This window comes from Panthera onca, chromosome B3, assembly GCF_046562875.1.
Source record: "Panthera onca isolate mPanOnc1 chromosome B3, mPanOnc1 haplotype 2, whole genome shotgun sequence".
Taxonomy (NCBI): domain Eukaryota; kingdom Metazoa; phylum Chordata; class Mammalia; order Carnivora; family Felidae; genus Panthera; species Panthera onca.
In genome coordinates, this window is record NC_138344.1 from 41,532,489 (window position 1) to 41,559,696 (window position 27,208).

Below are 27,208 nucleotides of genomic sequence, written 5' to 3' on the forward strand. Positions count from 1 at the left end.
TGTTTGAGTTATTTAGAAAAGCTTCCAGTCTTCACTTTAGTTGCCCAAGGATGGAAATAGATGAACTGTCCAAGGGTAATTTTGCTCCAGTAGGTGATAAAACAGTGGACCCAGCTTTAGAATAGAAACACTTTAGAATAGAACCCTCCAGGTTCTGATGGTCTCTTGGTCAGAACACAGGGATTCTTCAGTTTGCCCCCTTTAGCATCCTTCTGGGGTGAGGACAGGTGAAGCGAGGCATACACAGAGTGCCTGTGACTCTCATTCCCATTGGGGCTGGGGCGACAGGGGAGGGGAGGCTGGGGCGAGCAACAGAAATCATCTCCCTCGTCTCTCCATAGCCTCTCTCCCCATTCCCTGAACTCAAGATTCATCAGGGTTGATGATCCGGGATGTGAGGTGGCAAGAGCCATGGGATGCCAGGTGACACTCAAGTCCTTCTTCAGGTTGGCCATTACCTCCTCTTGTAAATCCAGCTATATGGACATTCTGGAGCACAAAGCCCAACAGAATACAAGACAACATAATGCAAGACACATGAACATTCACAGTAGCCACACCTCCCAAAAGGAAAAAAGTGGGTCCAAAACGCTACACTTTGTAATCAATATTTTGATATGAGGTTATTTTCATTCTTTTTTCCTGTAGTAAGTCTTTGAAACCTACTGTGTATTTTTACATTTATAGCACATCTTGATTCAGATGCTGAACTTTCATTGAAAATATCTGATCTGTATTTAGATTTGACAAAATTACAGTTGAAAAAGCAGATTCACATGCCAGGAGTTGCTCCAAACACACTTAAAAGTTTTCCCAACAACTGAATCAATTATCAGCTTTTAAACTTAAAGTGATTAAAGTAAAATAAATCAGGGGCACCTCGGTGGCTCAGCTGGTTAAGTGTCTTTGGTTAAGGTCATCTCGTGGTTTGAAGAGTTCAAGTCCTGCATCAGGCTCTCTGCTGTCAGCACAGAGCCAGCTTCAGATCCTCTGTTCCCCTCTCTCCCTCCTCCACTTGTTCTCTTTCTTTCTCTCAAAAATACACATTAAAAAAAAAAAAAAAAGGAAAATACATCAAGTTTTTTCTCAGTTTCATTAGACACATCCTAAGTGCTCAGTAGCCACATATGGCCAGAGGCCAGCACAACCACTGTGCAGATATGGACCGCTCACCTCCTGGGACATACCCTTTGTGAGAGTTAAACCTAGAGAACTTTCATGCAAAATCAACCTAAGAACAAAGTTTTGAGGGGCAAGGGATGGGGGATGAGAGATAGAAAATGGGGGAATCCAGGTGGGTGGATATGGACGACAGAAGAAAAGAGGGCAGACAGAAAATCAGGACAAGGTGAACAGGGCAGCAGACCTTAGGCATAGATCTCCTTTCCCTCACACCTCTTCTTGTAGCTCCATGGGGGCTCCCAGCCCTCTTCACCCTGGCAATGTCCCCTGGCCAGGCCCTGGGGTCCAGATGCTCAGTAGTGACTCGATCTAGGGCATTCTGGTGACTTTGCAGGAGTTTGAGCTAAAGGCACAAGGATGCCTGGTTAACCTGTTAGGGGACCTTGCTGCACTTCCCTGGCCAAGTGCCAGGTGCTAACTCCCCTCTTCCCACCCCCGCCCCCCCACCTCCCCGACAACATCCTCTTCCTGATCTCAGAGTCCCAACATTGCTGCTTTGTCTCCACTCTTCCAGTCCTGGCCAGCCTGAAGAGAGCAAATGCCTGAAACCTGAGTTCCTTGAACTGTCAGCTGGGCCTGGCCCCTCATATTGGAAGGGGCTGTAAGTTGCCTTCCATTCAGGTATGGGGAGAAGTCTTGAGACAAGAGGAAAGGAGACCTCTGGAGAGGCCTGCTGGGAAGCAGAGGTGCCCACCGCACATTCTGGCATTGCCATCTATGTCCACATTGTACACAGCCTGGCAGGAGTGCATGATCCTCTATGGTCATCTGGCTCAGACTCCACTACGAGAGGGTGGGAGAGAAGGCATAGGCCCAGACAGTGCTGGAGAGGAGGGGCCCCATGCTCTACCTGTGCCTTTTCATTTTATATTGAATGGGTAGGGATAAAGGCCACAGTGCCTTGTAATAGAATTATTCACCATAAACAAATCATTGCAACCAGGTCAGCATATTGTTATGACTGCAGGTCAACCAGGGAGGCTTCAGTAAGTCTCCCACCTGTATATCCTAGGCTGAACGTACCTTCACTCCATTATCTCACAACCCAGGGTAAGAGGAAACACTGCCCTTGTAAGCAGGAAACCAAACCAGGGCTCTTGCTCTGGGCTAAGTTGACACAGCTCCTGCGGCTCTAGGATCTGCAGTGACAGTATGATCTGCCCTTCGCAGCTCCAGTGACATGAAAACACCTTCTTATAATAGAACGTACTATGCTTATCTCAATCATGCCACAACCTCATAAAGCCCCAAAGGCTAAAGGAAATAAAGGCATTTGTGCCAACAATTTCTGGAAAGTCAACAACCACCTCCTGCCTCCACTCTGCTTGGTCATATTAACCCCTGGCCTCTGTTCAGGAAAAGTCGGTCCAAAGGTTGCCAACTGCAAGTAGAAAAAGGAGTCAGCACAGCTCCTGGGATGTAACCCTCACCTCTTACTTCTGCAAACCAAATGTGTCCTAAGGATGCATTCATTGAACTTTCTCTATCTGACGGCTGAACTGGAGAGAAGGAATAAATACACACGTGTGCACATGCACACACACACACATACACACACACACACTTTAATTCCATTTGTATAAAATTCTCAAAAGTGCAAAATAAACTATAGTGATAGCAGATCAGTTGTCGCCTAGGGATGAGGTGGGGGTGGAAGGTGGGGGATGAAGGGATTACAAAGGGGTACCAGAAACTGGTGAGGTGATGGATACGTTCATTATCCTGTTTGCGGTGATGGTTTCTCTGCATAGGTCAAGACTGGTCAAATTTTACACTTTAAATATGTGCCCACACACAGCCAAATGACACCCTGCCCTGTCCTGGAGTTTCCATTGAGAGCTTATCCTCCTGGTCCATCTAGAAGAAGCCTGCCCAGGACTGGCACCTTCCCTGGGACCCACCCTGTGGGTGGGAGCCCAGGAAGAAGTGTGCTCTCTATTCACATGACCAGCTCTGACCTCTTGATACTGGAAGTCAAAGTCATTGTTTCTGCTTGAGTTCACTAGTATCAAATATTAACTTTTAATTACCTGCAATGAAAACAACAAACACAGGGCCACAGGTTCAAGGACAGATGCAGACCTCTATAGGAACTTTGTTGTCAGTGATGACAGGGTCTACTACCTTCTCTACAAGAAGCAAAGACGCTCCTGGTGAGTCAGGTAATATAACCAGTTCATTCGTCTGCTGAAACTAGTTTCCCAAGATACCTAGACATCCAACAATAGTTCTCATGCACCTTAGTTTCCTTCCTTCCCAGCCACCCAACACATAACCATTTGAAAAGTTTTCCTGGGACGCCTGGGTGGCTCAGTCGGTTAAGTGTCCAACTTTGGCTCAGGTCATGATCTCATGGTTCCTGGTTTTGAGCCCCGTGTCCGGCTCTGTCTGACAGTGCAGAGCCTTGAGCCTGCTTTGGCTTCTCTGTCTCCCTCTCTTTCTCTGCCCTCCCCTGCTTACGCTCTGTCACTCTCTCAAAAATAAACATTTTAAAAAATTAAAAAAAAAAGTTTTCCTAAATAACGTACAATCTTTCATGGAGTTGGACAAGCATGCTTTGGAGCTTACCACCTTCTCTTAGCCACTGGGTGAAATCTGGATTAATCTCCTGTGATACTGTAATATAATAATAAATATGTGTTTGGTCTTTGTTCCCAGTTCCTGGTACAGAGATCCCAAATGTTATTCATAATAAGCCCCTTTAAGCCATACCTAAATTTATGCTAAAGAGGTGATGCTTGGAGGATGGGACGCAGGTTGCCGGAGGAACCAGCCATGTGATTAGAAGGTTGGAACTTTCAGCCCTATCCTCTGACCTCCAGGGGAGTCCTGGGAATTGAGTTCAATCACCAATAGCCAATGACTTAATCAATCATACCTATAGAATGGGACCTCCACAGAAACTCTAAACCATGGGGTGCAGAGAGCTTCCAACACCTGGAGGTGCTGGGAAGGTGGTACACCCAGTGAGGACACGGAAGCTCTGTGCCCCTTCCCCACACCTTGACCTATGTACCTCTCTATCTGGCTGTTCATCTGTATTCTTTGTAATATCCTTTATAATAAGGCAGTCAATATAAGTAAATGTTTCCCTGAGTTTTGTGAGCTGTTCCAGCAAATTATCAGACCTGAGAAGGGAGCCATGGAAACTTACAACTTATGCCTGGTCAGAAGTACAAGTGACAATCTGGGACAAACTGGTGTCAGACAAACTGGTGTTTGAAGTGGGGGCAGTCTTGTGGGATTGAGCCTTTAACCTGTGGGTCTGGGGAGTTAGTTAGAAATGAGTTAAATTATAGAACATCTACACAGTGTCCACTGAGAACTGGAGAATTGCTTGGTGTGGAAAACCTCACACATTTTGTCAGAACAGCATTTTCCTTGATCTCTCCTCTATCATTCAAAGTAATTTCCAACTGCCTTCCTTTCTCACACCTCCTTATTCAAAAGCAAAAATTTAATGAATAACTACTGTCTGCTAAGCATAGATTAAGTGATGGAGATTCAAACATGATTTAGATAGAGTTCCTATATTCAGTGATAACTGGTATCACAGTGTCTTTTGGGGAAGCAAGCAGAAAACACTAAACATAATATACAGAACAGTAATATGAAAAGAATACTATGTACCTATCAACAGAAGAATGGATAAACAAATTGTATATCCAAAAGATGGAATGGTATTTAGCAAAAAGTTGTAAATTACTGATATACACAAAAACATGGATCAGTTTCAGAAAATTATGTTAGATGAAAGAAGTCAGACACAAAAGAGTACATTTAGTGTTATTCCATTTATATGAAGTTCAAAACAAGTGAAACTAATCAATGGCGATAGAAGTTGTAACTGGCAATTACCTCTGGGGTGAACAGACTAGAAAGGAGCATGAGGAAACCACCTGGGGAAAGGCAATGTTCTATATCTTGATAGATGTGGTGTTTACCAAATAGGTGTATCCGTTTGTCAAAACTCATCCAATTGTATACTCTAAATCTGTGCATTTTATCATATGTAAATTATTCCTTGATTTAAGAAAATACATGCTGAAGGATAACAGTGGAGAAAGCCATTTGTTTTGAGTCTAATCAGGAAGGACTTCACAAAGGGTAAAATTTGAGCAGGACCTTGAAGGAGGAATAGGATGCTTTCTGGTTGAAACTGAAAACAAAAGCAAAAAGGTAGAGGTGTGAAAGTCCACAGTGGATAATAAGAGCTCTCAGGGATGTGTTTGGGAACATCTGAGAAACAAAGATAGGGAAAAAGTGGTTGGGATCAGATTGTGAAAGGCCTCGAATGATATCCACTTTCTAATAAGGACAACAAAAATCATGAAAGGGCTTATCATTTTGTCTGATTACACAAACAATATATGCTAATTAAAAAATACAAATAATATATGTATAAAACCCAAAGTCCCCCATAATCCTAACTCCTAAAATAAAAATTGCTAGTAATTTAGTTTTATCTTTCTGGCTTTTATGTAAGTGTGTGCATATTTTAATATTTATTTTAAATTTTTAATAAAATGGACTAATAGGATACATATTGCATGCTTTACAAGGGCTAGGATCATACCTGTCTACTTTCACTCTTGTATTCTCAGTATCTAGCACAATGCCTAGCCTAAGAAATATGTGCTGAATGGAAGAATGGTCTATACCTTGCTTTTGTTTCCTAATAAAACAAACAACATTCTCATTTTTTTTTTAATTTTTTTTTTTAACATTTATTTATTTTTGAGACAGAGAGAGACAGAGCATGAACGGGGGAGGAGCAGAGAGAGAGGGAGACACAGAATCGGAAGCAGGCTCCAGGCTCTGGGCCATCAGCCCAGAGCCCGACGCGGGGCTCGAACTCACGGACCGTGAGATCGTGACCTGAGCTGAAGTCGGACACTCAACCGACTGAGCCACCCAGGAGCCCCCATCCTCATTCTTTTTAATGGCTATAAAGTATTCTGCTCCTTGAGGCAAAGCTGTACTGACAGACATTGCAAATTCCTTACCTTCCAATACTAATGCAAGATCCTTTTGCACTTGGATATATTTTAATAGGATAAATTCCCAGAAAAGGAACTGCTGGCTCAAAATATGCATATCTCAACATTTTATAGATACAATAAATTTTGCTAAATTACCACCCAAAAGGTTGTACTAATTTGCTATCTCACAACATGCTGTTTCCACCATATGTTCAACCACCCTTGATATTATCAATCTTTTTCACCTTTGACAATCTGATAAATCTAAAAATTGTGTTATATTTTTTTAATATTAATAGTTTAGCATTTTATCTTATGTTTGTTGGCTATTACATTTATATACTGTGAATTATCTGTTGACCTCCTTTGATCACTTCACTAAATCAGTCATCTTTTTATTTATAGAAGCTTCTTATTATAGGTGGCAATTCTTTGTAATATATGCCAAAGATATTTCTCCCAGTCTTCTTCTTTAGGGTATCTTTTGCTGTTTTAAATTTTATGCAGTTAAATCCATCCATTTTTTCCCCTTTGTGATTTATAGTAAAGTGCTGAGAAATACTCTGTCTACCTTAAGATTATGAAACCACAGTTGACCCGTGAACAGCACAAGTTTGAACTGTGCTGGTCCACTTACAGGCAGACTTTTTTCCATAAATTTATTGAAAAAATTTTGGAGACTTGCAACAATTTAAAAAAACTTAGACAACTGCATAGCCTAGAAATATAAAAAAAATTAAGAAAATGTTAGGTATGTCATGCATACAAAAGATGTAGATAATGGTCTACTTTATCATTTATTTCCATGAAATATACACAAATCTATCATAAAAAGTGAAAGTTTACCTACATGGCGCCATTTAGTCAGGAGAAATGTAAACACACAAAAATGCAGCATTAAATCTTAACTGCATAAAATTAACTGCAATCCATAACATACTACTGTAATAGTTCACAGCCACCTCCTGTTGCTATTGAGGTGGACTCAAGCATTGCAAGCATCTGCTTAAAACGCTGTGTGACGCTAATCGTCTCTGCATGACCAATTTACCTCTCCAGTATTTTTGCATATCACAGTAAAAAGTGATCTCTCTCAGGTCTCACATAGTTTTCATTATGTTTAGTGCAATACTATAAACCTTGAATACCACTACAGGACCCTTCTGAAGTACCACTAAGTAATGCTGGAAACATTGCCAAGAAACAGAAGTCACGATGTTACAAGAAAAAGTGGAATTGCACCATACTTTGAGGTCTGCAGCTGCGGTTGCCTGCTTTTCCAAGGCAAATTAATCCAGTGTAAGGACCATTGTGGGAAACAACAACAACAACAAAACCGAAATTCACAAAGCTGTCACTGCAGCTATGCCAGCAGGTGCAAAAAATCTTGCACTTTTTTGCAAAACACCTTTATCTTGTACTGAAAATGCACCCTTAATGTGAGTGCAGGCTTGCTATAAGAAAGGCATTCCTATATACTCTAATCATGATTTGAGAAAAAGAAAAGTGATTATGTGACAACTCAGAGCAAAAGGAAGGTGAAGGATCGAAAGCTGTAAAATTTAATGCCAGCAGAGTGGTTTGATACTTTTAGAAAGAGGTTTGGCTTAAAAAGTGTCAAGATAACAAGAGAAACAGCTTCTGCCAACCAAGAGGCAACAGATGAGCTCCTAGTCACTGTTAAGAAAATCACTGTTGAAAAAAGAATTATCTGCCTGAACAGGTTTTTAATACAGACAAAAGTGCCCTATTCTAGGGGGGAAGAAAAAGCCACAAAGGACATTTCTTAATAAAGAATTAAGCAACAGGATTTAAGGCAGGAAGGAAGAGGCTACCTCTACTGTTCTGTGCAGATGCAGTCAGGGTTGTCCTTATCTGTAATGCTACTCAGCTCAGAGCCTTGAAGGGAAAAAAAGACCAGGTGCCAATCTTTTGGTTATACGACAAGAGGACAACAGAACTCTTCTTCTGGATTGGTTCCATCAATGTTCCTGAAGTTAGGAAGTACCTTGCCAGTAAGTGACAGCCAGGCTTTTTTTTTTTTTTAATGTTTATTTTTTTTTGTAATCTCTACACCCAATGTGGGGCTTGAACTCACCACCCCAAGATCAAGAACTGCATGCTGTTCCCACTGAGCCAGACAGGATCTCTAGTAAGTGACTGCCTTTTAAAGTTCTTATGATACTGGACAATGTCCCTACTCACCCAGAACTCCATGAGCTCATCACAGAAGGCATCAAAGTGGTTTACTTACCCACAAACACAATTATCTCTAATTCAGTCTCTAGATCAGGGGGTCATTAAGACCTTTAGGGTTCATTATACATAATACTCTATGGAAAGGATAGTCAACACTATGGAAAAGAACCCTGAAAGGGAAAACATTATGAAAGTCTGGAAGGATCACATCATCGAAGATTCAATCATTGTTATAGAAAAAGCCATGAAAGCATCAAGCCAGGAACAATAAATTCCTGCTGGAGAAAGCTGTGCTCAGATGTTAAACATGACTTCAAAGGATTTACAACAGGGCCAGTCATAGAGATTATATATGGCAAAAAAAGGTGGAGGGTGAGAGTTTCAAGGATCTTAGAGAAATTCAAGAGCTAATAGACACCACACCAGAAAAATGAACAGAAGACAACTTGATGGAAATGAATGCTTTGGAAATAGTGCCAGACGATGAGGAAGGAGACAAAGAAGGAGTCACAGAAGCCAGAAAACAAGTTGATGTTAGACAATCTGGCAGAAGGGTTCTGACTATTCAAGACCGCTTGTGACTTCTACAACATAGACCCTTCTATGATACAGGCACTGAAACTAAAACAAACGGTGGAAAAACAATTGATACTGGATAGAAACATTTTTAGAGAAATGAAAATACAAAAAGTCAGAAATTGCGATGTATTTCCATAAAGTTACACTGAGTGTGCCTGCCTCTCCTGCCTCCCCTGCCTCCCCTTTGACCTCTTCCACCTCTGCCAGCCCTGAGATAGCAAGACTGATCCTTCCTTTCTCCACCTCCTCAGCCTACTCAATGTGAAGATGATGAGGATGAAAACCTTTATGGTGATTCACTTCCATTTAATAATCAATCATGCTGTACAGCCAAAAAACTTATGTGTTATGTATATATGTGTGTCTTCATATGAAAATCTAACAACTGTACAGTAATTGTGTGAGACATTTTGTGTCACCATTACCATCATCGCCTAAGTGTTCATCATGTAGAACACTGCATGTGAAACCTGTATGGGAGTGGAGAGCCTATCCTCACATAGGCATAAGGTGAGTGATATTTAACATAAAGTTAATAATGTGTTAGTTTTCTGTTTTATAATTTTGCTTTCAGGAATTACAGCATGCTTCTTATAATTAGAGAAACTGCATATCAGCCTATCATTCACAAGCGTTTTTTTTTTTAGCAACAATATTTCCAATACTGTATTATGAATATGACTGTAATACTGTAAGCCATAATAATCTTATAACAATTAATTCATCAGAGTGTAGGCTAGGCTACCATGAAGCAATCTTATTGATTACATAAAAATATGGTTATCATAAAGCAATCATATTGCTGCTTCTCAATGCATGAGTTCTTATACCTGTAAATAAATATGAGTTTCTTTTTCACATTATCTTTTCATTTTTGATGTCTAGTGTTAGTAATACATATAACATTTACACTGTTTTGTATCATTTGAGGCAATACTGATGTAGGTACTGACAGACAATTCATCTTGTAAACAGATGATGTAAACTTACAATGTTAATACGGTACAATACTATAAATGTATTTTCTCTTACAATTTTTTTCAATTTTATTTTTTACTTTTTAAAAGTTTACATCCAAATTAGTTAGCATATAGTGCAACAATTTCAGAAATAGATTCCTTAATTCCCCTTACCCATTTAGCCCATCCTCCCTCCCACCACCCCTCCAGTAACCCTCAGTTTGTTCTCCATATTTATGAGTCTCTTCTGTTTTGTCCCCCTCCCTGTTTTTATATTATTTTTGTTTCCCTTTCCTTATGTTCATCTATTTTGTCTCTTAAAGTCCTCATATGAGTGAAGGCATATGATTTTTGCCTTTCTCTAATTTCACTTAGCCTAATACCCTCCAGTTCCATCCATGCAGTTGCAAATGGCAAGATTTCATTCGTTTTGATTGTCGAGTAATACTCCATTGTATATATACATACCACATCTTCTTTATCCATTCATCCATCGATGGACATTTGGGCTCTTTCCATACTTTGGCTATTGTCTATAGTATTGCTATAAACATGGGGGTGCATGTGTCCCTTCAAAACAGCACACCTGTATCCTGTGGATAAATGCCTGGTAGTGCAATTGCTGGGTTGTAGGGTAGTTCTGTTTTTAGTTTTTTGAGGAACCTCCATACTGTTTTCCAGAGTGGCTGCACCAGCTTGCATTCCCATTCTCTTATAATTTTTGAATAACATTTTCTTTTCTGTAGCTTACTTTAAGAAAACAGTATGTAATACATATAACACATAAAATGTGATAAGTGGCTATTTATGCCATCAGTAAGGCTTCCAGTCAACAGTAAGGCTAGTGGTATTTGGGTTTTTAGGGAGTCAAAAGTCATGCACAGATTTTTCAACTGCATGCAGGGGGCGGGGGAGTCAACACCACTACCCCCCCCACATTTTTCAAGGATCAACTGTAGTCTAATTTTTTTCTAGTTCTTTTATAGTTTTACTTCTTGCATTTGAATTTTTAATGTTTAGATTTTGTTTTACAGTAAAAGACCTGCCTGTACATTTTCCCCCCGAATATAATCAAATTATCAAATAGCCCAAATATTGAATAGCTGATTCTTCCCCTGTTAATTTAAAATGCTGATTTTATTATATACTAGATTTTCATATACACATTGGCCTGCTCCTGAATCTTCTATCCATATCCATTATTGTAGATTTATGGTATATTTTGGTAACTAGTATGATAAACACAGAAATACTATAAATATGCTTTATTCTTTGAATAGACTAGGTAAATTAAGAAACAGGATACAAGATTATTTATCACATAAAAAAGCTTCATGGTGTGTTAAATAGGCATTCAACATGGAGAATATCCTTTTCATTATGACATTTTGTTCAGTTATTATAGAACAGAAAGTTTTGAGTATAATATTGGTTCCATATTAACTGCCTATAAGCACATGGTCAATAAAACGTATACATTTTTGTAATTCTTTTTTTCCTCTATGTTTGCTTTGGTTTATTTACTGAATGTAATTTTATATCTGTTGACTCTAACAACAACAAGTTTGGGTTTGTAATTTGAATGTTTTATTACATTTTTATAATAATTCATTTTTGTTGTATTTTACAAAAGTATTGATCTGCAATGAATTAGAAGGTTTTTTTTAAAATGGCCCTTCACTACAGTTTGAGAAGCAAACTAGTTCCAGAGAGCCAACCAATTTCAATTTCCAATTGTTTGCTGCTTGTATAGAGAAACATGATTGATTTTTCTATGTTGGTCTTATATCCTATGACCCTACTAAGTTCACTAATTAGTTGTAATCACCTTTCTGTAGCTTCCTTAGGATTTTCTACACTAATAATTCATATTATCTGAAAAAAGAAAATTTTATTTCTTCCTTTTTGATCGATGACTTATTTCCTTTTGTCTTTTTGTACCTCCAGTACAATGTTGAATCAAAGTGGTGAATGTGGACATTCTTGCCTTGTTTTCAATCTTAGTGGAGACAGCATTCAGTACTTTATCATTAGGCATGGCCTTAGATACAGGTTTTACATAGATGTCTTCTTTTCAGGTCAGAGAAATCCCTTTCTATTCCTAGTTTGCTGAGAGTTGTTTAATTTAAAAAAATGGAATTTAGATTTTGTCAAAAGCTTTTTTGGATCTGCTGATAATGATCATGTTTGTTTGTTTTAGTCTGTTAACATGGTGAACTGAATGGTATTTATATGTTAAACTAATTTTTTATTATTGGGATAAACTCCATTTGGTCACATGCATCTTATCTTTTATGTATTACTGGATTCAATTTGCCAAAAGACTGTTGAAGATTTTTACATGTTTATACATGATAGATACTGATCTGTAGCTTTTATTTTTGTTTTCCTTTATAATATCTTTGTCTGGTCTTGTTATCATTGGTAATGCTCATAGAATGAACTGGACAGTGTGCCATCTCTTCTATTTTGTAGAACAGTTTGTGTAGAATCAGTATTGTTTCCTTCTCCTTTCTTCTTTCTGTGTGGTAGAATTCTCCAATGAAGCCTTCTAGGAATTGCCCTCATGAAAACTACAAATTCAATTTCTTTAATAGAGACAGGGGAATTCTGGTTAGCTCCAATAAGTAAAGAGTTTGGAAGTTGTCGCTCCCATCCTTACAACAAGAAAACACTAAACCAATTAACAATCAATAATGCTTTGCACTTCTTAGAGAACTGAGTCTCAGGACACGCCACCACCCTGAAATCTTGAAAGACAGGGGAATCTGCAAAGTCACAACTGAGATTTGCTTGCCTAGGGCAGAAGCCACCAGAGTCATAAATAGATAGGGACACTTACAGGCTAATTTTAACAAACTGCTGCAGTCTGAGTGTGTAGTAGCCTAACAGTGAGAAATCCCTAAGACTAGCACACAATCTTAAGAGGCTCACATTTTTCTAGGTTTTACCTCTAGGAACATGACCACAATCTCATGGTCCATCCCCTATGGCTCAGGCAGGGAAAGGGTAAGAGCAAATATCGTAAATTATGCCCAGTGTTATCCATAACAAAGACTTACTCTCCACAGAAAAAGACCTTATAAGACCCTTATCCTACCTGGGGGGAAGGCATTCCTCCCACTCTAGCCCTCTTTGGCTTTCCTGTCTTACCCAGGGGGGTAAAAAGTTAAGAGACGCTTAGTTTAAGGATGCAGGCCCACTACAAAATTGAAATTTATTCTTAAGAGCATAGGACACCTTCTTTCTCTTATGTCTTTTACTGTCACACCAATAGGTTTCCAACATAATAACAGTGGATTATAGCTGAAAGAGCTGTAAGACTTAGACTTTCTTTGACAAGGAGCACATAGAGAAGCCCAAAGTCAAGAGGGGAGACCAAAACAGGACACTAGAGGAATCTGAAGCCTCTGGTACTTAGAGCTGCAACAAACATTTAATACAATCCAACTTCTGCTCAGATTAAAATTTACACTAAAAGCCTATTTCAGTTCCTGTTACTCAATATATGGTGTGCAGGTTTAATAAATAATTATCATAGTCTGAAGAGTTATTCAGATTTTCAATTTCTTCTTGGGTGAGTTGTTAAAGCTATTTGTCCATTTCATCTAAGTTTTTAATTTATTGGCATTAAGTTGTTTATAAAATTCTATTTTTATTTAATAAACATAGGATCTGTAGTGATAGTCATAATTTGTACCCTCTTTTTTTCCCTTACCAATCTGGCCAGAGCTTAATCAATTGTAGTGATTTTCTCAAAGAGCTAGATTTTTGTTTTACTGAAATTCTCCATTGTTTTTCTGCTATGTGATTTTTTGCTATTCTTTTCATTATTTCCTTTCTTCTCCTTATTTTGTAAACTTTAGTTTGCTCTTTTTCTAGTTTCTTAAGAAAAAGCTTGAAGTCATCTATTTTAAGCATTCTGACTTACCCAATATAAGCATTTAATACTAAAACTTTCACTCTACTCTTCCCTCAGGTACTTTGTTTTGGCAACTATCCTCCCCATCTCCTGCATCAATCAATTTTCCCTTTCCACTAAATAATTCCCATCTTCATACAAACATGTTGTTATAATGATAAATTATGGGGGTCGGGGGAGGGGGGGGAAGAAAGACACCCTCTGTTGCCCCCTCATACTCCTCAGGCTATCATCCCATTCCCCTACTACAATTATAATGGTTGTCTGTACCCAATATGCTGTGTCTACGTCCTTATCCCCCAATATTTATAACCCACTCCATTTAGGTGTTCATCCATACAATGAAATTCCATCTCTTCATATGCAATGATCAATTCTCACTTCTCATCTTACTCATTATCCAACAGTATGTGACATACTTTCCCCTCTCAGGCCACCTCCCGGTTTTCCTCCCTCCTTCAGGGCACAATTCCACTTCCCCTTTCCAACCTCTCAGCTGGGAGTTTCCCAGGGTTCAGTCCTCAGTCACACCTTCTCCTCTGGATCTACATCCATTACCTAGGTGCCTTTCATCTACCACTAAAATTGCAAGTATCATGCACTCAAGCTATTCTGTATTATTTCATAATTGGTAGTACATTTTTAGTTGCCTTAAAGTAATATTTATGTGTTTTAATCTGTGCGGTGAGACTGTATGTTCCCAGAGAACAAAGATCTCCACCATCTTGTTCTTTTCCATCTTTTTAAAGTATCTAATACAGTGTTCTGTGCGTGCTAGGCCCTGATTAAACACTACAAACTCCATCTCTGATTTTGCTCAAGCACTAAAAAAAGAATGGTTTACTACAAAATCGAAGAAAGGTTTATAGTGATCCACACTCATGCAACATGTACCTTGTATTATTGAGTCTTAAAACCAGGACCTGCTCAGGGCTCATAATTACAGTCGCCTTAGAATGTGTCAAGTCCCCAATTCTTTTACTAAGACTAAATCCAAAAGCCAGTTAAGTAGCTCCTTCTATTCAACATTTTCAATGAGATGTAGATAAAATATGTACTTCTTTCCATTGGAGGTTTCTCATGTGTTGAGGCTGGTCACAGAGAAATCCTTGTTCCAACTAAATATCAAACAATTAAACTAGAGCCACAGTTTCAGTGGGAAGGGGCCAAAAAATTGTACACAAATCTGGGCTATTACCTACAGAATGTACATCTCTTCCACTGGCTTACAAGTTACAACCAAAAGGCTCTTGGTCTCTGAGGTTATTTCACAGAATAACACAGTCAACATAAACCTGAGCAGCCTCATTTCAAACCAGAGTGAACAGGTATCACATGGTTTGCGTTTCTGGCCATAACAATTCTCTTCACAGCCTGTCTGATGGTGAAAGCCAAGCTCAACCCCTCAGCTGCCCTGCCTCCACATCAAAGAGAGAAAAAAACATAAGGACTCTATAGGCTGCTCAGGGTCACTGGGTAGAAAGTAAACTATACTCTCTTTGTCAACCAATTCCCATCTTTAGCCACTATTACATGCTGTTTTATAAATTCATTGTTTTACAATTACTTAGAAAGATGGATGCCTGGGTGGCTTAGTCGGTTGAGTGTCCAACTTAGGCTCAGGTCATGATCTCACAGTTTGGTGAGTTCAAGCCCCACATCGGGTTCCACGCTGACAGTGCAGAGCCTACTTGGGATTCTCTCTCTCTCCTTCTCTCTCTGTCCCTCCTCTGCTCATGCTCTCCCTCTCTCTCTCTCTCTCTCAAACTTTTTAAAAAAAAATTACTTAGAGGAGATTTTTCAAGGTGATTCTAGCATCTTCAAGAATAATCTTCCACTTGGTTTAGAACACCTCAAAGAACTTCTCTGCACCAAACTGTTTCTGAACACACAGAAATGAAATAGGCCTTAGGAACTTTAAGGTAACAAAGATTTCTCTTTAAAAAGTCTCAGAGCTGACCAGTCATAAACAACAGAATATACAGCCAAGTTTTATAAGAGACAAAAACTGTAACAACACATACTGAAGGATACACTACTCCAAAAAGAGGAAACATGGGAAATGAATAGTGCCAAACAATATTTTTATTGTTCACTGAAAAATACAGGTCTGCAAAGAGTCTATTGCATTGTGTACTGAACGCAAGGCCTGACATTACAAGGATACATGACATAACGGCATAACTTATATAAAATGATACATATCGCATACTTACATAAAATGATACATACAGTACCCCACCTCTCTAAACACTAGAATTTAATAGAAGTAAAGCCTTGTATTAAATGAGAACTGTAAACATTGCAATCATAAACAAAATGCTCTAAGCAAAGCACTTTAAAATTGGTTTGTTGTGATACCTACTTGGTCCACCCAGAGTTAGGAATAGCAGGGCCTAAGAAACAGTTAGCTAACGAAAGCTAGCACCTTCAAGGAGCTCTTCCTGGGGATCAGGCTGCCGCTGCCCAAGACAGGCCGCCACCCTGGCCTCCCTGGAGCCCTCAGGCCCATAATGACAGCTAATCCCTGTCTTGGCGCTAGTATGAGGTGACTGGGAAGTGGGAGGAGTAGCAGGTACGAGGAAGCTTCTGTCAACAGCTGCTTATATACTGCACCAACTCTATGGATAAGAACACCTAATATTTTTGATGTGAATCTACCACTCTCAGCAAACACTGAAGTGTGATTTAAAATAAAAAATTAACATTGAGAACAAAAACCATTTTCTAGACAATCTGCCATTATCATCATTTCTTCCTTTCAGCCATGTTTTCATTAGATGCTCTAAAAGAAACTGCTACTTACTATATGACCAGCCAGGTGGGCCAGGATTGAGGTAACAAAACTTCTGCAGTTACAACTACTGACTTAAATGAATACAAAATAAATACAAATTTATTAGAGAGCAACAAAACCAATCTCTATTAATCACATGGCAAAATATTCAAGCACTGCAACAATATTCATATTCCAAGGTCAACTTTAACTCTATAACCCACATTTCCTTCCAAACTGAGAAAGCTTGGTGCGGAGGAAAACATAAAATATCAACACCACCTCCTCTACAAATACTATCAGGGCTCAGAAGGCTCACCATAGATAACAAATGTTTAAAAAAAAAAAAGGCACCTCGATATATACACAGCAACAGAGGAATACTATCCTCTCCTCTCCTTCTGGGTGTCCTTGGCATCAGGCAAATCAGGGCTATTTATGACAACAGTGCCTAAGCTGACTATGGCAATGCTCACATTTTAAGAGAAATCAGGATTACAAAGTTCCTTTATTCATAGGGAGTCAAAAAATAATTTCCTCAGACAAGAGTCTTAGCATCAAAGAAAATTTTCCTCTGGCCTGAGAAATTTTTATAAATAAGATTGTACCATATCCCAGCTTCTTTACTTAATATTAAACTATTAAAGCACAGAGGATATCCTCAGAGGGCAGGAATGTGTACGACTAATATTCTCGGATTTTTCAATACTTTACAGATCAAACATTTTATCAGACTATCCATTTAAGAGATGTGTAAGTCAATACTAATAACCAACTATCTGTTTTTCTTATTCTGTTCATCAAAGAACACCACATTCCTATAGGAATAAAGGGCAGTTCAGTGGGTATCCTGTTTCCCTTAACTCTGCACAGTAAATTTCACTGCTCAGTCTCTATGCCTCTGACTCTTCCTGTGGCTCTTTTCATCTAAGGAAAACTTGGTATAAAGGGGGAAAACTGCAAACTCCAGGGGAAGCGTCGGTATTTGTGTTGTGAAGTGAACTTTAGGGTAATAACTGTAATTGCTATGGGACTGTTTACAGCCTTGCTAGAAATCCTATTTCTCTTGAATCCCTAGATTGAGAAATTCTCATAATTTAAACATGGGGGGAGATTTCACCGATAAAGATCTAGTTCATGTGAAAGGTCTGGCCCCTGGAATGATGTGTGGCTAGCCCAAAACACTGGCCACATTTCCACTTTAGACACGTTCATTATTCTTTCCCATCACAGTACCGTTCAATTCTTCCATCTGTCATGGCACTGGTGAGCTCTCTCTCATTGCTGCTCCCATTTCTTTTGGGTGTTCTACTGCACATATGGGATCCATTGAGCTTATCACTTTAATGTGTAGGGAATTTTCATTTCACACCATCCACTCTCTAAAAGCCATTAACTGGGAGCAATTTCTAGTTAGTAAAGGCACAATTCACTGGCATTTCCTCTTTATAAAGGAAATCAAAAGGTTGCTCAGAAGCTGAACAAACACCTTGGGTATTCCTATAAAGGGAGTGTTGTATCTGCTACTAAAACCCAGAGACATTTGCTAGCTCTAAAGATTATACGGATTCTGTAAAAGCATCAATTTGGCAGTTTAAGACATATTTCTAATTCTGCACTACATCACTTGGTGAGGAGGAGGAAGTACTGGTTAGTATCACAGGAGCAAATTTAAAGTGTCAACATCATTCTACTGGCTTGTTTTCCTCATGCTTTTGAACTTTCACCAGCTCTAGTGAAGCGTGTCCCAGGGTACATCACTCAGCAACCTGCAGAACTGCTCAGAGATAGAACAATGGACTTCACCCCAACTAGCCCAGCTGGTTGCTAGCACTCAGCTGGGAAACACTGCCTCGGGGCACAGCTCACGAAAAGCCTTAAACCCAGGAAAGATTTACGGAAGTTGCACAAAAATTCTTGGTTTATCATACCTTCCCAGAAATCAGAAAATAATTGATTTTTAGGTAAAGAAACTGAATCTACGCTCACGAACAAAGTAATGCCTCAAAAAGCAGAATCCAGAATGTAAAACTACAGGAAAAAATGCAGCTTGTTAATCACTAGCTTACTTTGGCTAAATTATCATAGTAAGTCAGTGCAATTTACTATTGCATTTAGAAGCACAACCTACCATGTTCTCATAAATTTAGGGTATAATAAAGAACATGAAAAGTTCACAGGGGTGAGAGCCCTTTAGCGTTTTGTGACTTCATAACTTAAAAAGACAAAGGCTAAGCAGGATCTGACAGTCAGAGATTTACCTGCTCAGCACAAGCTGAGTTGAGAGACGGCTAAACATCGGACTTTTATTCATTTATGGTGTTCTCAGAAAGTTCCTATCTGGACGCTGATGATTATCAACCTGGCTGCACATCAGAGTCATCTGGGAAAAGCTTTTAAAAATGACCAAATGCCCAGACCAATTATATGTGGAGGGTGAAGCCCCAGATATCAATATTCTTTACGCTTCCCCAAGGGATTCGATTCTAATGTGCAGCCAGGATGTGTACATCCACTGCTGTATCCTTCCAGAGAGCTGTTGCATGAAGTCATATTTTATTTATCTAGAGGGTTTTGTTTTTTCTAAATCCCACCAGGAAAAGGAATTTTTAGAAAAAGGCACAGTTGTGCTTCCTCTAAAGATGCAGCTTACTGTTTGGCAGGTGCTGGTTGTCAGAGGTTATCTGGAACGCTGATTGAAAAGGAGGAAGTCCTTGTCTTGGCAGAGTAGGCACAGTTTCAGGCTTCGGCAGCTGCCGCCAGCAACAAAGAATGCCCAAATGCCCATGAGTACCACAATTATATATGTTGACACCAAATTTATTCCATAATGAGGACTTATGAAGGTCTGCAAAAGGAAAATATGGCAGTTTGGGTAGCAACAGCAAGCTTATTAAACATGTAGAGTAACCAAAGCTAAAGGAAAATCTAGGATACTTTCAACAGCTGGGGTGTGTTTCAACAAACATATGATGTATGTCATGTACTGCGGAGTTCCACAAAGACGAGCAGAACTAACCTAGTCAACAGACGCTAACCCATAGGTGTGCGCTTTGCAATATTCAAATGCCAAACCTAGAGGGTAATTAGAAGTCAGCATCTAATGGAATACCCAAGAGAAGATACATGTTATATAATCTGGGCCCAGTTTATAATAATTTCTGTGTTAGCTGGCTCTTAATACTTGCAAGAAAGTAGGACACGTCCAAGTTACTTTAGTATGAACCTTCAGTATTTAAGGGAACAAGAGGGCACAGCATTTCTTTTTCAGCTGCATAATTGCTGAGGCTTCCAAAAGTTTATTTAAAAAACAATGATGAAAAGCCAAGAGGTACTCTGTTACACAACAGTGAAGACCAAAGTATGTACCTACTGGAGCTTATATGCTAGGAAGAGAGACAATGAAAGAACAAATAAATGAATTAAATAATTACACATTGTGATGAATGCTAGCCAGAATAATTCTAATTGTGATGGTGCCAGGATAAGTAAGAATAAGGTGGTCTATTGAGGTTGCTCAGGAGAGGTCCTGAGTAAGTGGCACGTAAAGTGAGACACATAGTTGGGAGGAGACAGCCAGCCTCATGTAGACTGAGGGAGGGAATGACAGTAAAGCAAAGAGTCTGGGGCAGCTGAGAACCTGAGAGAGGGCTATGACTGATGTGTAGGGATGGAGAGGCAGCACAAGAGATGAGGCATCAAAGAGGAAGGCAGGGACCAGCTATGTAGCATATGGGTAAGGAGTGTAAATTTTATCCTCAGTGCAATGGAGGGTCACAGAACAGGCTTACATGGAGGGGCTGAACGACTTGGCTTAGATGTTTAAAACTGCACAGAATGGATTAAAGGAGGCAATTGTGAAAGCAGGGAGACTCATTGGGAAGATTCTGCACTGGTTGATGAAATCAGGGTGGTGGCAGTAGAGATGGAGAGAGTGGGCAGTATGAACTGACAGGACTTGCTGATGGATGCAATGTGAGGGAAAGGGGGAGGCCAAAATGACTTCCAGGTTTCTGGCTCTTGGTAAATGATGGTGCTATTTAAGGAGATGACAAAGACTTGAGGAAGACCAGGCTTGAAATGATGGGTAAGAATCAAGTCCAAAAAGGACACGCTAAGAGTGAAATGCCTGTGAGATTTCAAAGGACGGAATGTCAGGTAAGCATTAGGTATATGAGCATGGGGCTCAGAGGAGAGGCCTGGGCTGGAAAGAGGAATACAAAAGCACAGTCCATAAGCATAAAATTTAAAAATTTTTAAAATTTTATTTTTATTTTATTATTATTTTTTAGAGTTCTCTCTAAAAAAGAGAAAGAGAATGTGTATGTGTGTGTGTGTGTGAGAGAGAGAGAGAGACAGAGAGAGACAGAGAGGGAGAGAGAGAGAAAATCTTAAAGCAGGACCTATACCCAGTGCAGAGCCCAATATGGGGCTCAATTCCATGACCCTGGGATCATAACCTGAGCTGAAATCAAGAGTCAGATACTCAACTGACTGAGCCATCCAGGCACCCCCATAGATGGTATTTAAAGCCATGTCTCTACCCAGGGAGCTACTGTAGAAAGAAGGGAAAGGAGAAGAATAAGCCCTGAGAACATTTATAGATTGTTTGTGCTGCTTAGTATTATAGGAGCAAATTAAAAGTGTCAACACCTTTCTATTAGCTTGACTCTTTTTTTTTTTTTTTACATTTTTTTTAATGTTTATTTATTTTTGGGAGACAGAGTGCAAGCAGGAGAGGGGCAGACAGAGAGGGAGGCACAGAATCTGAAGCAGGCTCCAGGCTCTGAGCCATCAGCACAGAGCCCGACACGGGGCTCGAACCCATGAAGCATGGGATCATGACCTGAGCCAAAGTCGGACATTCAACTGACTGAGTACCCCAATCTGTTAGCTTGACTCGTACTGAATCTGTTACCCCCAGGTACCCCAATCTGTTAGCTTGACTTGTACTGAAAGAGTCAGCAAAGGGGTCTGAGAAGAGCAAATAGTGAGGTAAAAGAAAAATCAGGACAGTGTGATATAGCAAAGAGGAAAATGTTTCACAGAAGGTGAACTCTTTTAAAGGCTGCTGAAATGAAAAAAAAAAAACCAAAACACCAATGTCCATCAGATTTGGAGAAACGAAAAGTGTTTTGACCTTGACAAGTGCAATCTTGGAAGAGTGGTTGAGGAGCACCTGGGTGGCTCCAGCTGGGATGCTGGGTGAGTTCCAGCCCAGCATCATTCTCTGTGCTCACAGCACAGAGCCTGCTTCAGATCCTCTGTCTCCCTCTCTCTGCCCCTCCCCTACTTGTGCTCACTCTCTCTCTCTCAAAAGTAAATAAATGTTAAAAAAAAATTTAAGAACAACAACAACAACAACAACAACAACAACAACAACAACAAAGAAGGTGGTTGAGCAGAAGCCAGACTGGATTGAAGCAGGAGAGGTGAAGAAGTGGAGACAAAATTAGTGGACATAACTCTGAGAAATTTGGCTGTGATGTGGAAGAGAAAAAAAGGAGTGAAGGCTAGGAGGGGGAAAGGCAAGAGGAGAGTTTTGTTTTTTTTTTTTTAAAGGTATGTCTACATGGGGGCATTTGGGTAGCTCAGGTGGTTGAGTGTCCGACTCTTGATTTCGGGTCAGGTCATCATTCCAGAGTTATGGGATGGAACCCTGCATCGGGCTCTGAGCTAAGCGTGGAGCCTAAGATTCTCCCTCTCTCTCTCTCTCTCTCTCTCTCTCTCTCTCCCCACCCCCCCCCCCCCACCTCACTCCCCTGCTTATGCTCTCTAAAAAAAAGCAAAAAGTTATGTCTGTATGTTGATGAAAAGAGGGAAAAGCTGGTGGTATGGGATAAAGGGCACAATCAGAGGAGTGAAGTCCTTAAACGAGAACTGGATCTGGTGGCCAGGAGGAGGGACTGGCCTTTGACGGAAAGAGGGATACTTCCTTTACTGGGCCAGGGTAAGATAAGGAGATGGGTTCCCACGTAAGCCAGCACTTACACGTACCAAAGGAGAGAATCTGATTGGGTCAACTTGCCACCATACACCTTTGCCAATAAGGGGCTTCAGGGGAAGTGCCTCCACGGCTCCTCACTGTCCTTACCCTCACCATACCTGTACATGATCCCACCTATCAGCTCTGGCCAGGAAAATGGGCTGATTTTGCACGTAGCTACTTATGCAGAAAAAGTGCTTTTCTCAAGAGGCATCAGTGGGTATGGCAGGCATTGAGCATTTTCTGGATTCTTCAGAATAATTTACCTCAAATCCACTGAATTTTAATTTATTTTACAGGGTGCTAAGCTCTTTTGTATTTCTCTTTAGTTTCTTTAAATTTTTTTCTCTTTTAAACAATTACAAAAGCAGCTGTGATTGTTGCAGAAAATTAGAATACACAAATGAGTAAAATAAACAAATTTTAAAACTTGAAATTCAGATAGGTTAGTATTTATTGAACAGAACACAAAAACTGCAAACCATAAAGAAAAATTGATTAAACTACATTAGAATGAGGAACTTTGCTTATAAAAAAAGACAACAGTATGAGGAGATAAAGATAAACCATAGTACAGGAGAAGTTATTTACAATATGTATATCTGACAAAGACGTTTTGTCGGAGAACATAAAAAGAACTCCTAAAAATCAAAATGATTTATAGGCAAAAGATTTGAATAGGTACTTCACAAAAGAATTATCCAGGGGCGCCTGGGTGACTCAGTCGGTTGAGCGTCTGACTTGATTTCAGCTCAGGTCATAATCTCACAATTTGTGGGATCGAGCCCTGAGTTGGGCTCTGTGCTGACAGCATGGAACCTGCTTGGGATTTTCTATCTCCCTCTCTCTCTCTCTGCCCCTCCCTTGCTCACATGCTCTCTCTCTCTCTCTCTCTCTCTCTCTCACCCCCTCCCCCACTCACGTGTGTATGCCTGTTCTTTCTCTTGCTCTCAAAAAAACAGAATTATCCGATGGAAAAAAGACAGTCTCTTTAACAAATGGTGCTGGGAGAACTGGACAGCAACATGCAGAAGAATGAAACTAGACCACTAACTTACACCATTCACAAAAATGAACTCAAAATAGATGAAGGACCTGAATGTGAGACAGGAAACCATCAAAACCCTTGAGGAGAAAGCAGGAAAAAACCTCTCTGACCTCAGCTGCAGCAATTGCTTACTTGACACATCTCCAAAGGTAAGGGAATTAAAAGCAAAAAATGAATTGGGACCTCACCAAGATAAAAACCTCTGCACTGAAAAGGAAACAATCAATAAAACTAAAAGGCAATCGATGGAATTGGGAAAGATATTTGCAAATGACATATCAGACAAAGGGCTAGTATCCAAAATCTATAAAGAGCTCACCAAACTCCACACCCCAAAAATAAATAATCCAGTGAAGAAATGGGCAGAAGACATGAATAGACACTTCTCTGAAGAAGACATCCAGATGGCCAAGAGGCACATGAAGAGATGCTCAACGTCACTCCTCATTAGGGAAATACAAATCAAAACCACACTGAGATACCACCGCATGTCAGTCAGAGTGGCTAAAATGAACAAATCAGGGGACTATAGATGCTGGCGAGGATGTTGAGAAACAGGAACCCTCTTGCAATGTTGGTGAGAATGCAAACTGGTACAGCTGCTCTGGAAAACAGTGTGGAGGTTCCTCAAAAAATTAAAAATAGATCTACCCTATGACGCAGCAATAGCACTGCTAGGAATTTACCCAAGGGATACAGGAGTGCTGACACATAAGGGTACTTATACCCCAATGTTTATAGCAGCACTTTCAACAATAGCCAAATTATGGAAAGAGCCTAAATGTCCATCAACTGATGAATGGACAAAGAAGATGTGGTTTTGGGCCACCTGGGTGGCTCAGTCGGTTGAGCGACCGACTTCGGCTCAGGTCATGATCTCGTGGTCCGTGAGTTCAAGCCCCACGTCGGGCTCTGTGCTGACAGCTCAGAGCCTGGAGCCCGTTTCAGATTCTGTCTCTCCCTCTCTCTCTGACCCTCCCCCCGTTCATGCTCTGTCTCTCTCTGTCTCAAAAAAACAAATAAACGTTAAAAAAAATTAAAAAAAAAAAAGAAGATGTGGTTTATATATATAATGGAACACTACTTGGCAATGAGAATGACTGAAATCTGGCCATTTGTAGCAACATGGATGGAACTGGAGAGTGTTATGCTAAGTGAAGTAAGTCAGGCAGAGAAAGACAGATACCATATGTTTTCACTCATATCTGGATCCTGAGAAACTCAACAGAAGACCAGGGAGGAGGAGAAGGGAGGGTAACAAAGTTACAGAGAGGGAAGGAGGCAAACCATAAGACACTCTTAAATACTGAGAATAAACTGAAGGTTGATGGGGGGTGGGAGGGGAGAGGAAAGTGGGTGATGGGCATTAAGGAGCGCACCTGTTGGGATGAGCACTGGGTATTGTATGGAAACCAATTTGAGAATAAATTTCATATAAAAAAATTTAAAAAATAAATAACTCTTACAACTCAAAAAAAAAAAAAAGAATGATCCAAATGGCCAATAAATATATGAAGATCTGCTTAATCTCATTAATCATTAGTGAAATGCTAATTAAGACCATAATGTGATACCACCACATACCCAGGGGGATCAGTAACAAGACAGTGCCATACCAACCACTGGTGAGGAGGTGGAGGAACTGCCACTCACAAATTAATGGGATTAATGGGAATGTAAGTCAATACAACGACTCTGAAAAGCTGAGTGGTATGAACAGCTGACATATGCACGCCCCATGATCAGCAATTCCGCTCCTAGGCATACATCCAAAAGAAATGTACACATATATTCAAAAGAGATATATTCTAGAATGCTCAAAGCATTATAATTAGTCACAAAAGTCAAAAACTAGAGATACCATTTCTGCAGTTGAATGGATAAATCATAGTACAGTCACAAAGTAGAATACTAGAGTGCAATAAATGAGCAATATATATAGATGAATCTCACAAAGATAATGTTAAGCGAAAGAAGTCAGACACAAGAGTAAATACCATATAGTTCTGTTTACATAAACTACCAAAAGGCAAGGCAAGCCATGGTGTTAGAAGTCAGGACCGTGGTAGGAGGCTCATGGGATCTGATGTTTCAGTTTTCATGTAGGTTCGAGTTACATAGGTTACAAGATGTACAGTTTTGATGTGTATATGTTTCTGTGTGTGTGTTATTTTTCTTAAGTAGGCTTCATGTCTAGCATGGAGCCCCACAGGGGGCTTAAACTCACAACCAGGAGATCAAGACCTGAGCGGGTATCAAGAGTCAGATGTTTAACCGACTGAGCCACCAAGCACTACTACCCCGTTCCCCTCCCCCCTCTGCTATTCAGAGATAACTACTATTAAAATTTTGGTAGATAATCTTCCAAATTTCCCAAATTCTTTTTTATTTTAGTTTATTTTCCTGGGTTCTCTTTAATCATTAAAGAGAATATCAACTATTCAATATTCTACAACATTTATAGGATTGAGGATACAAAGATTGACAAGATAAGATCATCCCTGATGATCAAACTCTAGTTGGAGAGAGATATACAAAAACGATATTAAATAAGATGGTGAGGCCAAGATGGGAGAGCAGCACAGCACTCAAGTTCTCAGATTCTCTCATCCCTGAAATGCAGCTAGATCAGCACCACATTATTTTGCACATCTAGGAAATTGATCTGAGGATTAACACAACAATCTGCATAACTTGAACCACAGAACTTGGCAGGTACATGGTGTGGAGAGGTGAAGTGGGGGAGAGAGAGAGAAGCTGTGGAGGGTAGAGAGCTGTTTTTGCAGAGAGAGGACAGAGAAAGGGGAGAAGCGTGCAGCACATCGTGAGAGTAAAGGAAAAGCACTCCCTCGAAAGTAGCTGCAGACTCTTAAATACAGAGAACTGAGGACTGCTGGAGGGGTTTGGGATGGGGGGATGGGCTACATGGGCAAGGGGTATCAAGGAGGACACTTGCTGGGATGAGCACTGGGTGTTGTATGTATCACTGGATTCTACTCCTGAAATCATTATTGCACTATATGCTAATTTGGATGTAAATTTTTAAAAATAATAATAAATGAATAAATAGCTATATTAAATAAAACAGTGCTATCTGGGGATAAGTGTTATAACAGAGCTATGAATAAGGGCTGGTGATCGTGCTCAGTCTGGAATATGCACCTTTTCCAGGGAGGCTTCACATGGAACGAGTACTTTTCCAAACCGACTTAGGTTAGGGGGAGACGCGTCACTGCAGATAAAACAGCATGGACAAGGCACACCTACTGGGAAGCCACAATGGATTAATTTAGATGGAGCATATGATGTGAACTGTGGGGAGCAGCAGGAGGTTACGTTCTGTACCAGTAAGGCTGATAAGAGGCTTATGTCAAACAAAGAAGTCTGGGTTTTATTCCACAGGCATCTACTACAGCTGATCATTCTCTCCTTAACACATCTGGCTTCCAGGACATCTGGCTCCTGGTTTTCTTCCAACCTCACTAGTGGCTCTTTCTCAGTCTCTTTTGCTGGCACCTTCTCTTTCCCCAGTGTCAATGTGGGAGCGTCCCAGAGCTCAGTCTTTGGGTTTCTGG

General features: G+C 40.0%; 1 protein-coding gene across 5 annotated transcripts in view; it reads right to left on the bottom strand.

The window, feature by feature from the left end:
* The window catches only part of APH1B (aph-1B gamma-secretase subunit), an 87,787-nt gene that overhangs the window by 30,063 nt on the left and 30,516 nt on the right, over positions 1–27,208 (bottom strand). For 3 of the 5 annotated variants that reach the window (XM_060618360.3, XM_060618359.3, XM_078448705.2), the window contains exon 6: positions 19,253–19,447. In XM_060618360.3, coding sequence (XP_060474343.1) covers positions 19,280–19,447 — 168 coding nt within the window. In that variant the 3' untranslated portion in view covers positions 19,253–19,279. Of the gene's footprint in view, positions 1–15,890; positions 19,448–27,208 lie in introns of those variants that run through there. The other 2 variants (XM_060618363.3, XM_060618358.3) reach the window with 1 other exon arrangement.